This window comes from Drosophila teissieri, chromosome 3L (genome assembly GCF_016746235.2).
Source record: "Drosophila teissieri strain GT53w chromosome 3L, Prin_Dtei_1.1, whole genome shotgun sequence".
Classification (NCBI taxonomy): domain Eukaryota; kingdom Metazoa; phylum Arthropoda; class Insecta; order Diptera; family Drosophilidae; genus Drosophila; species Drosophila teissieri.
The window spans coordinates 8,713,451-8,726,464 of NC_053031.1; the positions used below are offsets into that span (position 1 = coordinate 8,713,451).

The 13,014-nt window shown below is 43.6% G+C and overlaps 1 protein-coding gene across 1 annotated transcript; it reads right to left on the reverse strand.

The window, feature by feature from the left end:
* Window positions 1-3,661: 3,661 nt before the first annotated feature.
* On the reverse strand, window positions 3,662-5,174 carry LOC122617432 (palmitoyltransferase ZDHHC6). The gene has a single exon (XM_043793286.1). The coding sequence runs from the start codon at window positions 5,091-5,093 to the stop codon at window positions 3,765-3,767; it is 1,329 nt and encodes a 442-aa protein (XP_043649221.1). The 5' UTR covers window positions 5,094-5,174; the 3' UTR covers window positions 3,662-3,764.
* Window positions 5,175-13,014: the final 7,840 nt, after the last annotated feature.

Sequence of the window (13,014 nt, forward strand, 5' to 3'; positions counted from 1 at the left end):
CTTGGGCTCCTAGGTGCTGTTTGATTAGACTTCTGTAACAGAAACTAAGCAAAAACCCATCACTTCAGTTGGCCAAAAGTTTTGTCAATTAAAATCTGAAAAATACGCCAGCCTGTCCAAAGGACGAAGATGTAAATGGAGATGGAGTTGAAACTGGTGCTGGACAAACAGTCCAGTGAGCCCCAGTGGCAGTGCCAACTAATAAAAAGTTTTTGCTGGCAAGTCGCAAAATGACATTGCAAGTAATATTTTGGCTATATTTGGCCCAAAACTTTCACTTGCAACTGTTGCCACTCGGCAGGACGAAGGATGAATTTGCATGCGCCCAGAGTGCCAGAAACTTTTATAATTAATAAATTATTTATGAAGAACGAATGAAAAGACGCGGCCAAGACGGGGCCAACGAAAACAGGAACAACCGACTGCAGACTGCAATTCACTTCATTTTAAATAATGAAAAATTGCTTTGCTTTAGCTCTCGGCCAGCGTCATAAATAAACAAGGACGACCAGGACGAACAGGACGACCAGGACGCGAACTTGTGCACAAAGCGAAGGAGCCAAATGCAGACTTCCTGCAACTGCAACATTCGACAGCATTCGAGTTCGACGCGTCCATTCAATGATCCACAACAGATCAGGGACGCCAGTGAAGCAGAAATGGCCAGAAGGTCCTTCGTCCAGGATGCGATGCGCTAATCCATGCGGAATTGCGAATCGCCGGGGGCACAAATTAATAACAAAATGCCCAAGCCCAAGCCAAAGCCAAAGCCCAGTGCCTCGCGAAAATCGCACAATTTGTTAGACGTTTGGCATTTGAATTGATTGAAAGCACGGCCGGATGAGCGATGCGATCCGGAACGTGAATGGAAATTGGTGAATGGAAGGAACGATGGTTGGAGTAGCGCAGGCGGTGGCATTCAATTCAATTCTGGGAGTTTATAGCTTGCCAAAAAGCGAGTGTGCACTAAATTGAAGTCTCGAATGTGTGGCTACATTGCTGGCTGCTGAATTCCATCGCCAAGTTTTATTCTAAACGCTTCAGCGCCTCGGCGCATTTGATCATTTTTACATTTTTACAACTTCCTGATTGGATTGCGATTGCCGTCATTGATTTCCAAGGCGGCTCTTAACCTAAGCAGCTTTCTCAGAGTTCATTTCTGATGCGAATGGAGCAGCAAAGTTCCAAAAGCCATGTATTTTAGAAAAGTCGATAGAGATCTTTAAGTAACTTTATTTCCTTGCTCTACCTTCTAATATATATTTTTTTAAGTTATTGCTTCAAATGTGGGAACTATCTTTGATTTTATTTTACTTAAAGATATGTTTAAAGATAATAAGTAAATGACAACTGCTGTTTGCTGTTTAGTCTTAAGTGGCTTAGTGGTTCGTCCTAAAAACGAAGTATATATGTTTTGGTTTTTTTCCAGAAGGTCCTCCCTGCTCAAGGTGGTTGGGCATGTGGCACTTGTTCGTCCTTTTGCTGCTTCCACTGATGAGCCGAGCAGTGCTGCTGTGCTTTTATCCACTCTGGCACTCTGGTTGCTGCCGATATGGGATAAGTGCTTCCTGCCGATGCAATTGCTGCTGCATCTGGCTCTAATGATGCCATAATTGCCTTTGTTCTGCCTGCCAGACTGTAAGTGATACGAGTGCCACCCCCCACCCCCCAGCTGCCCACCAGCCCACCTGTTTGGCTTGTCATTGTCGAGCAGATAAATGCCGAGTCGTCATAGTGCACATAATTGTCAGGGCGGACAAAGCGGCGTCCTTAAAGCGCCTTCCATAGCGAGGGTATCAGCTTTCAATCACGACAGCCCCTCCTAAACTGGCAACAAGCAGGAGGCGGCATTCTCCGGGGATTTATATACACAGAATAGGAGTTGAACACAAAAAAAAAACGAGCCAGTGCCAAGCGCCTCAAAAATAAAAGTCAAAAGTGTTGCCAAAGCATAAAATGGACGACAGTCCGTGAAATTAAATGCTAGCAGGACATTGAAGCCGAGTCCTGAGTCCTGCCAGTCTCTATCTCCGCCACCCCCAGCCAACAAAAAAAAATAAACGATTTTTGTGTGGCAGCGAAAAATTCACGCACAATTATTTTGCAACGACAAAAGTCATTAAAGTTCCCTTTTGTTATGTGGCAAATGTTTATGTAAAATTTATTTTGTTTCCGCTTTATAAAAGCCATTCGGAGTGTTGGCAAACCGAAGAAGAAAAAAAAAATAAGAAAAAATAAGAAAAAACAAGGAAACTAGCTGCGAAAGCGGTGCAGAAAGTTGCATTGTTTATGTTTATAGCTGTTGGCACATGCTTTATTTTTACGCAGATTTATTTATGGCTATTTTTACTGCATACTTTTCAGCTGCTGCTCGACAGCTAGCCTCAATTCCCCACAGACACCGAGAGAGGGAGAGCGAACAAAAATGAAATCCTTTTTTCTATTGATTTTCCCACTGGCCAGAAGCGATTATTTGTTTTGCATTTTCCACACCGTCACCCAAATGACCCCAAAAAAAACAGCACGATGTGCTTAGATGGGGATCCTGGAATTTCCTGATGGCATCTGAAACACAAATCCTGGACAGTCTAACCCATGCTCCCCCAAGTCCCAACACTTGCTTGTATTTATTGAGTACTGAGTGCTGTTTTGCATTGAATTATCATACCGCCGCCTGTCATATGAGACCTGCTGTACAGCATCGCCACAATTTTGAGCGTCAATTCCCAGCGCCTATTAACTCATGACAACGACAACTGATTTCCCAGCGGCCTGTTTCCTACAACTTACACGCAAATTCAAATTGCATTTATCTAATTTAGAGCTTAACACGCAGTCGCAGCCTTGGACTTGGACAACATGGCATTCGGAATATCTATTTCCCCCAGCGAGTCCGCTTTGTTTGTCGATCCTGTTGCCAAACATGAGCAAAAGCCAGGAGTGATGAGGATTTCTGTAAGTGATTATTCAAAGCCTCAGTAGCATGGCGTTCGATGGAAGAAACCCCTTTGATCTGGCTGGCTTTACAAATTTAATAGACGCCACGCTAATGAATCAACGGAATGCATTCACTTTTTGTCTGCTTACTCATACACCATTACTCCACACAATACTATGCAGATACGGATTCAGAGGGTTGAGGATATACATAGGATATCCATAGGATATAGGATATAGGAGTTGTATTGATTTGCATGGCCGTGTTTATAGTACAATGGCAAATCCGCGACTCGGCTAAACTTTTTCAGGTCGTGCATTTCAATTGATTCCCAATGCCGGCGCATTCAATGCCGCTCCTCCTGGTTGCCGTTGCCGCCACTATTTTTTTATGTCCTGTGCGAAAGCGTGTGTGTTCCTGTTTCCTGTCACGGATACCTAACTGGGGGGATGTAGAAAAAAAAGGAATATGTGTAAAAAAAACAATGGTGCTTTGCAAATTACTTGCCAGCAGATGCACACACATCCCACTGGCTAAGAGCAGCTGCTGCCGTCACTTTAAAGCCAATGTACCGTGAAATCGGGCCTGCAACTCAATTACGGGACATAGAATCGACTACCGACTATCGACTATCGACTGCCGCCGATCTGGCGGCATTAACATTAACATTCTCATTTGGCTTCACGCCGCAGCGATTTATTTATTTATGCATTATTGAAAAGCATTAAGCTTTAAGAGATTAATGCGCTGGTTGACCAAGGCAATTTCATTGCGGCGAAAGCCACGGATTTCTCTACTGGATTTAAGTCGCCCCGACACATACACTTTAGTTAACAAGCTGGCTTTTTCTATGCTTCACATCGTTGCAAGAAAAATCCCTTAAGATCTCGAGCTTGCTACTAGTTTCGTTACCAGACTTATCCCATTCTGTCTCTTGAGATTCTTTAGCTGGAGAGTCCTGCGTCCTCACAGGTTCCCCACCAGCCAAATCATCTTCACTGCCAGAATCTTCACATATTTCCACGGCACAACAGCTGGGAAACCATCCCCTAATAGCACCCCTTCTCCTCCTGTTCTTTTCTATTTTCTTCGAGATCACTCTTTCGCCATAATGCCAGTACTCCTGGATGCGAGTCACACGTATGATATCATCAGGCTTCAACTCAATACGAGGATCATCGGTGCAGGGAATCTGCAGAGATACCCACAGTCCTTGGGAGAAGATGGGCACCCAGTGTCCCGTGGCAGGACGAATGCATCTAAAGAGCCGAGTGCGAGCCCTTTTGTCCTTCTTCTGTTCCAATTGCTCACAGGTGAGACTGTATTCATTACATCCCGGTAGAACGGGCCAGGAAATGCCATCGCCAGGGGTTAGGAAAACCTCACAAAGATTTGCCTTCCAGCCCAGATTGTAGGGGAAAACGAAAGCCCTTATCCTGTTTCCAGGATATGCATTGCGACGAAAAAGCGCCTTCCTCACAATCCAGCTCTCGATCTCAGTCTGGTTCCTGAATATCACCTTCATTTGCATATAGAGCAGCTTCACACTGGCCAAAGCCGTGCCCATGATCACTCCCAGGCTAAATACACAGGCCATCAGATTTGTGGGGGTCAAATGCACGTTGGCCATGTGTCGCAATCCCTGTCTGATCAACCAACGCTTCTGTATTCCTTGTACGACGGCGCCGACTATTATGATGGCTCCGTGAATGCTGGCCGACAGGAAGCAGAGGAGGAAGTACACAAAGCTATCCTGATTGGACCAACCCACACAGGTGTTGATCCAGGGACAGTGATGGTCCATCTTCATCACACATCGATCGCAACGCCGGCAGTGATGCGATCTGGGCGCCTTGTAGCCATCGCAGCGCGTACAGAACTGCAAGTACTGCGTATCCTTGATGTCCATGGGATACCACTTGAGTGGCACGAAGCCAGGACCAACCATCAAGGACCTGATGAAATTGTACAGGGTGCCGAAGGTGTGAGCCCAGATGAGGGTGTAGTTCACCACGGATCCAAGACTCTGGCCCAGAGGCCACCACATCGAGTTCATGTGAAAGACGGTCCAGGTGATAATCAGAGTCAGGGTTAGTAGAGTGATTGGACCCCAGTGCAGAAAGCGCCGCAGATCGTCCTTTAGTTCGTTGCTCATTTTTGTAAAAATTCCTCGCTTTTCAGATTATTCCGTAAATTCTGCAATTATCCAGTGAGTAAAAAATCCGGGCTGACTGCGTTCGACACTGGAAATCGTTTGAGTCTCGCATTTAGTGTAGTTAAGTGTTTAAACGGGCCCAGTTGACCCAATCGAAATGCTTCTGGCCAAATGGAGGATTAATTAAAAGAGCCGGCCACATGTTGTTGGGCTCATATAATGCCCGCGGTGTTTGCGTGTAATTAAATAAAGCACAACTATTTAAAACTCCGCGGCCATTCCAGGATAATTTATAAAACGTATTTAAGGCATCGGCAACTGGCAACTGGCAACAGGCAACAGGCTGGGCAACTGTCGTGCGAGTATAAATTTGCTCTTAAGCCGCAAATGAAAAATATTTTAATCATACAAAAAAGTGTAAATAAATTTAAAAACAATAAAAGCGCAAAATGCAGGCCATAAATAAAATGCAGCCTTAGTGAGCCACAGTCGTCATCATGGCAGACACACAACCAGACGCTTTTTTCACGTTTCCTCCACTGCAGAGCACTGCCGTAGCTGCTATTATTATTATTAAGAATTAATAGCAATATTTGCTGACGCCGTGTGGCTTAAAAAACGAAATATACAATCGGATGGATATATGGTGGCGGCAACAAAGCAACGCACGAATTCAATTGAATTTAAAATGCGCCATAAATTTATTGCATTCAATATGCGAGTTGCCAACTTTATGTGCGAGTGTGTGTAAATGCTTGTGTGTGCTAATGTGTGTGTGTGTGCGAACACAAAGAACGGTATTTTGGTATTATTTATGACGCTGCACATATAACAATAATATTTTGGTAGCGCCAAATTCTTTGCCAAACATTTACTAATGCCATTAATTGATGATAAATGTTTCGCCGCACGCAGACAAAATGTAATCGATGCTGGGCAATAGAACGCACTTCAAATGCACATCGACATGAAAGGGATTTGCGTTTTTGTTCGGAATTCGAGGATACTAATTCAAAAGTTGGCTTCATTTAGTAATTATTTCATTTGGAAACATGCCAAGGTTTGCAAATGCATGTAAAATCAAGAGTAGGTGCTGCTTACTTAACTTGCAATTCGCAATATAGTATATCCTTGATTCTCTTAAAGAAATTATTAAATTTTGTAGTGTAGTAATAATCAGGCTAAGCAGCCCTCGTAATCAGTTGGTCACCATTATTTGGGACCCCCAACTGGTGTCCTGATTTTGTTAATGAAATAGTTGCGTGGGCAGTTCGGACCAATTACTCGCATGCAGTGGGCCATCTACCATCTACTGCTAAGTAATCACCCTCTGCTTTTCCCCAGCTGGATGAACACATGGCCTGTGGAACGTAATGAGTCTCCAAGCGGGAGTTAGTGGGCCTGGCAAGTCTCGTTAACTTGGCTAACAAGCGGCGCCATTTAACACAATGCGCCACTCGGGCCTAACAAGCCAAGGTGACAATTGGCCTGGAACTGCGGCGCACAGCGAACCAAGTTGTTGCAACGTCAATAAAGCATTCCCAGTTGTAAAAGTTAAGGTGTATCTATAAGTGTGCACATGTCCTTGGCACCAGTTGTGTTCCTGGTTTAAGGGTAAAAGAAAGTGCCTTGAAATCATCGTATATATCAAAGATTAAAATAAATTGTTGGCCCACTTCCTCCACTGGCCACTTGCTAGCTGCCTAGGTGAATGAACGAGAAAAAAGCATTACGAATTGGAATTTAAAACACATATCCATGGATGGCACATAGCTGGTGGCTACACATTCTCACTGCTCGGTGCAAAAAGCAATCTATTTTGCTCCGCAGATTAGATGGCAATAAAATTGATTGAAACATAATTGCAAATTGATACAATAGCCGAAGAAAATTGCCCGGAAATGCCAAGAGCCAAAGGCAATCTATAAATCCATAAACGTATCGAAAATTACTTCAAAGCGAGTATCGGTATCCGGTATCGAGGAGAATCCAAACGCGTCGCCATCGCATCGAACATTGTGTGCAGTTTGCTGAACATCTGAGAGGAGCATATTAAACTGGGATCTAGCGGAATTTAAAAATCAACTTCAAGGGAAAGCGGTATCTAGGGAACATTATAAATTCTAAGGGGCCACTGAACTGCAGGGGGAGCACTGTGAGTGGAGAATTTAAATATTTAAAAAGAATTTGCCGGAAAATACGCTTTAAAATTATAGTTAAATTCAAATAATAATGCTTTAGTTAGCACAAGGATTAAATGTGTTTGTAGGGAAAAGAGATTCAATGTTCTTTTTTCCAGTGCATCGAAAGTAGATACTTATGTATCTCTGCAACCGTATGCACTGCAATGGCTTCAATTAAACTGCCAAGTGGCTCCTGAGCCATTAAGTGTCTTATAGTTCACCATATAATTTTTCGTCAATGCCAAGAGTTTATTACGGATTGCAGAAAAGGACTGCAACTCGCAGTTCGCAACTCGCGAAGTGCACAGCAGCCGATGGCGCCTTTTGTGCTTGAGATGAAGATGGAGATGCTCAAGATGAAGATGCTCGGTCTGTTTCTGTATCCATGGAACTTTTTACGCAAACTTATTTACTTAATTTGAAAATTAAATTCCGGCATTAAAACGCATAAATGACACTTGAGCCCGACCCGGACTCGCTCTGGAGCTCTGTGGGCTATGGCAATGCCAATGTGTGTATGTGTGTGTGTGAGTGAATGCGAGTTTGTTTTTCTTATCAAAATGCCTGCGGCAGAGTGCTGGCAAATATCCTGCTCGCATACGCCAGAGAGTCTATATCCCTTAAGACAAACAACGCGTACAAAACGAGTGGGGTTTTTCTGGTGGTGGGGAGAGGAGAGGGATCTGCTGAAACCGAGGCTCTGAGCCCGGCCAAGTGCACGCTTAAAAGTCAAAAGTGCAGAAAAATGCATGGCACACAAACGGGGGCAGGATGCAAAGGATGCCAAGGATGGGAAAACGCAGAAGACGCTGCCAAGACAAACAAGCCAGTGAGGAAGGCATATAAATTGCGTTACTTGTGCGGGTGGCTTGAAAAATAGCGGTGGGGGGAGGGGGAAAATGCCAACGGGGGGGTAAACGTTTTTGGTGTTTGACATACGACGTGCATTAGCAGCAAAGTCAAGGATTAGCGCCACTTGTCTTAAGAGCCCGTCCCGCAACCAACACCGCATGCTATTTAAATACAATCCAGGCATTAAAGTGACTGCGAATCAATTTGGTCCACAAAATACATATGGCATGTATATGTATGTATGGTATGTATTTGCGATACATAGTGTCCCAATGGGAAGCGAGCGCTTAATGCGGCCAATTCAATTTGGCCAGCACACAGGAGTGCCATAAAAGCCAGGCCCGCACATTGGACACAATTTGGGCATTTAAAGCATCTGCCTTTAATGCGAATGAACTTTTCAACTACCCAGGCCAAATAGATAGCTTACCAACAAGAGAAAAAAAAATATATGAAAAAAAGGGGACAGAAAAAATGAAGGAAAGGCGGAAAGAGCGGAAAGACGTCAAGGAAATGCCAAAGCTATCGCAAACGCGTTTCGCAATTTTTGAAGGATGTGTTAAGTCAAAAAATATGCAAATTCCGCGCTCACACACACACATAGACAGCCGTGTTCGGCCGGGCAGAGTTAATACGGCCCAAAGGCAGCAGCAGGATCCAACAGGACCCCCGCCCGAAAAATTCACATATATACACAGGATATAGACAGGAGCTACATGTAGATATAGACGGTAGATGTTCGGCTGGCTGTGCGGGCGCCGTACGTGTAATGCATACGAAAGTAGTGAAAATATCATCAATGGCAAAATATGAATATCTAAAAGGGATAACGAAAAATGGACTCAAAACAAACTGAAAAAAAAGAGAACGATTCTCCGAGATGGAAGTGAGACGAGGCGCCAAGAACAGAAGGTTTTTGGCCTGGGAAAAAGTGCAAATGTCAGTTTCGAAGTGCCACGAACCCAGCGAGGCGGGCGAACCCGTCTCAGTTCAACTCGGTTCATGACATTTGACTGAAAACTAGACAATTTCCTGGTTCCCAGCTCCCAGTTGCCAGCTCGCTGGCTGTTGTGCCGACATGTCCTGGTAATCAGTTTCCACCGTAATTGCATCAGGCCTAAATCGTGCCAGTACGTATCACGAAGTATCACGAAACTTTTTGCAAAAGGTATGGTATTCAGCTAGATGTTATCTTATTAATGGCGTATTCATGGGCCACAACTTTATTTTCGGGCTGCTATCGCGAAGCTGGAAAGGAGCTCTTAAAAACCGCTCAGATGGAGTCTACGATTTGGGGCTCAGTATCGGATTCGCAGATCCTGTTCCACACAGCCGGCATAAATTTGGCGAGAGTCTGTTGTAAATTACATTTGGAGCAGCAGCTCGCACATAAATCTTTGGAAGCCAGACCAGGGCCAGTGTGGAAGTAATGCAAATAAAAGTAAAACACTGATGATGGCTTATCAAACAGCCGACTTGAAGATACCCGGCACATCAATCTTTAAAATATAATTAAGTGTGGAGCATCGCAACTTAGAGATATGGAAAGATATCGTGTATTTACAATTTGTATGTTCACTATTCGTATTGATTGCATGCAATGTAAATTATTATTATAAAATCTATATAATGTATATGTTTTCTATTATTAATGTAGACCGTTTTTGAATGCATTTTACAGTCGAATTTTTACGAAAAATATTACAGACATCTATTTCAGACATCTATCCCTTTATTAAAGCAGTCTTTATATGGGTTACATACATTTATAATTTATTTTTTAATGCGAGTAATGTTATTTAATAAATTACTATATAAAATCGACGGTATGATTAACTGGCGTAAACAGAAAAATAAAAGTGCAGCTACCCAGCCATGGAGACACTGTGCGACAAAACTGTGTCATTCCCAATTGTCGCCCTGCACGCGTCTGTGTGCATCTGTGTGTATCTGCATGGGTGTGCGTGTCACACCGACACTGACAGTGTCCTGTTTACGCTCTCGTCTGTGTCTGTGTGCGTTGGCATCCGCCGCTGCGTCCGAGGAGCAACTTGAATTACGTACGCCGCAAGTGAAGTAATGAGCACACAGCTGCAACTTGAGGGACTTGGCGCTGGGCAAAGGAAAGAGAGAGAGAGAGAAAGAGAAACAGAAGGAAAAGGGATGGCGCAACGGAAACGGAAATAAATATTAAAGCTGCAAGAGGCGGCAACGGGGCAGCCACAATAAATACAATATAAATATGCGATATTTTCAAAAGTCCAACTAATAAATAAGCGCTGCCAAGAGCTCGCCCATAAAGCAGCAGCCATCCCCTCGTATTTTCCTAAGGCCGCCAAGCCAATTGGATCGCGAGTGCTTGGACAACGCCTGATAAACGATGCTAAGCAAATAATATAAATGCCAGGCAATTTATGTGGTGTAAAAGTTTGTATTTACCCGCAAGTCCATATCGCTAAAGTATGGCGATATAAAAGCGCGAACTCAAGATGTTTTATTGAGTTATGTGCGCTACTTAAATAAACACACTGAACGGGTATCATTTGCCATGAAATGGCAATCACTTATAGTCCACTTCCATTAAAACTTTACTGCGAACTATTGGACAAGTTCGTAAATAAGATATAATGCAATTTAAGAAAATAATTAGTTCTTCTGGGAACTACTTATTTTTACTGACAGATTTCTGCTTAAGCAAAACTTCTATAAAATGTATATGTTATTTACATACAACCATGTTTGGAAACTTGCGCTCCTAGTTCTTGCTAATGTGGCAAAGTCTAATATAATCGTAGAAGCAGGCAACTGCAAAAATGTGCAGTATAATTTGGCAAAATATTATGGCTATGTTTCATTTTGGGCACTGCCCTGGTCTCCTCGCTCTGTTTATGGTCTGAATTATTGAAATTGACTGGCAACTGGCAACTAGCAACACGTTGTTGCCGTGGGCTGAAGTGAATGAGGAGGACCTACGCAAGGATGAAGTTCATCTCATTTCGTGCGGAACAGGTGCACCAGGTGCGTTACATTTGCCATGCAAAGCTAAATGAATTGCAAGTCAAAGTAGTTAAAAGCGGCCAGACAGGCGGCTGGATGGGATGAGCAGATGGATAGACATGCTGGCTGGCAGCAGACAACAAAGGCGAAATGCAAACTCATTTAAATTGCTCGAGGACAGGCAAATCAAATTGTCAGACAGGCGAAGGACATGCAAAAACTTGGAGTCCGCCACATGCTTAAGTAACTGGCGATGCACAGCACAACAGCACAGTAAAAGCAACAACTACTGCTTGCAACAGGAAGAGCAGAATCCACAGCCACAGCCACACTCTTACCAATACATTGGCGCGTTGGCCAAATGGGGCATGCCGCACCAAGACACTCTCGCATGCAACTTGCCAGCGGCGACGACATTGCAGCTTTGGCCAACGAAGCGACACCAATCTGGCCGAGAGTAAAGAGGATACCCTATTTCCAGAACCCAATCCCATCAACATCAGCATCCCACCATTGCACCAACACCACTGGCAACAACATCACCATCATCATCATCGTCATCACCCTCGCCATCCCATCTTCATCATCATCGTCATCCTCGCCAGGAACGTCGGCATTGTCGTCATCTTTTCAGAGTGCTTAAGGGCTGCATAAAAGCATTTATTATTAGATTTGATTCAATTTTCTATTCACTTACGTTATGAAAATGTGGCTCGCCGTGTTTTTTCACCCCACCAAAGCTTTCAGCCGCTTTTCCCGCCTTTTTCCCGCTTTTGTTGCCCGCTGCACTTAATTCACAGCGGTAAATAAAAAATCAATGTTTTGCTTTTACTCGAACTGGAACCAGAACCAGAACCGAACGATGCGATACGAAACGATACGCTACGAAATGGGAGCAATCGCGTAATTTCATTTGCATAAAAGTCAATTGGATTTCGTGCCATGGAACAATTTCAATAATTGCAAACGCCTGCCATACATTTTCAGCTCCTCTAAGCCACTGTAGGCCAGTGTATTCTATTCTATTCCAGGACCTGCTTTTTGTTGGTCCTGGTCGTGGCTCTAGCTCCTAGGACTCTATGTTGTCGCCGTTGTGTCGCCCGACCGCCGAAAAAAGCCGCCCACTTCCAGGGCAAACTGAAGTTTCGGTTCTGTTGGCCAGCACACACAGACACATAGACACACAGAGACACACAGATACACAGACACAGGGAGAGCAAAAGCCAAAGGCGACATCCATAAACTGTAATCAAAAGCTATTATCTCTGCTGGGCCTCCCACCAACGACCACCCACCATTCCGGTCTAGTTTTTGGCAACATTTTTCTAAACCATAAATTTCGAAAGCAAATTCAATGGAATTTGCTTGCCAAAAATCGGAGGCTTCCGCTTTTTTCAGCTTTCTACATGGCGAAAGCGGGATGTTCAAAATTTAAAGAATTGCCCAGAAATTTAGACCGACAACCGGGGGGAATAATGCATACTGAATAGTTTATCTTTTTTTCGCCTAAATGAATTATGAAAAACTGAAATGCTGCTCGACATAAGCTGATTGCCGCCTGTCTATATTTATTTATTTAATTATTTCTTTTTTTTGTACTTGCCTTCCTCTCGCGTTTGTCAAATCCCTCGAGCGAAATTGTAAATTAATTTTTCGCGCAACAATTTCGATTTTAATAACTAGAAACATTGTCACTTAGTTTGCATATTTAATTACACGTTTTTTCCGTTGCTTTTTCTATTTTTTCTATTGAGCGGCTTTGTGTGGTTTTTTTCTACGTTTTTTGGCCAGCATATCAAAGCAATTATAAATGGGCTTAAAGCATTAAAGCCTTGAAGCAAGTTCACCAAATCACAACGGCCAGAAAGTAATTTCAATTCGGTGCGCAC

Excerpts from the sequence above, each read along its gene's own strand:
- LOC122617432 (XM_043793286.1), bottom strand. The coding sequence starts at position 5,093 with ATGAGCAACGAACTAAAGGACGATCTGCGGCGCTTTCTGCACTGGGGT.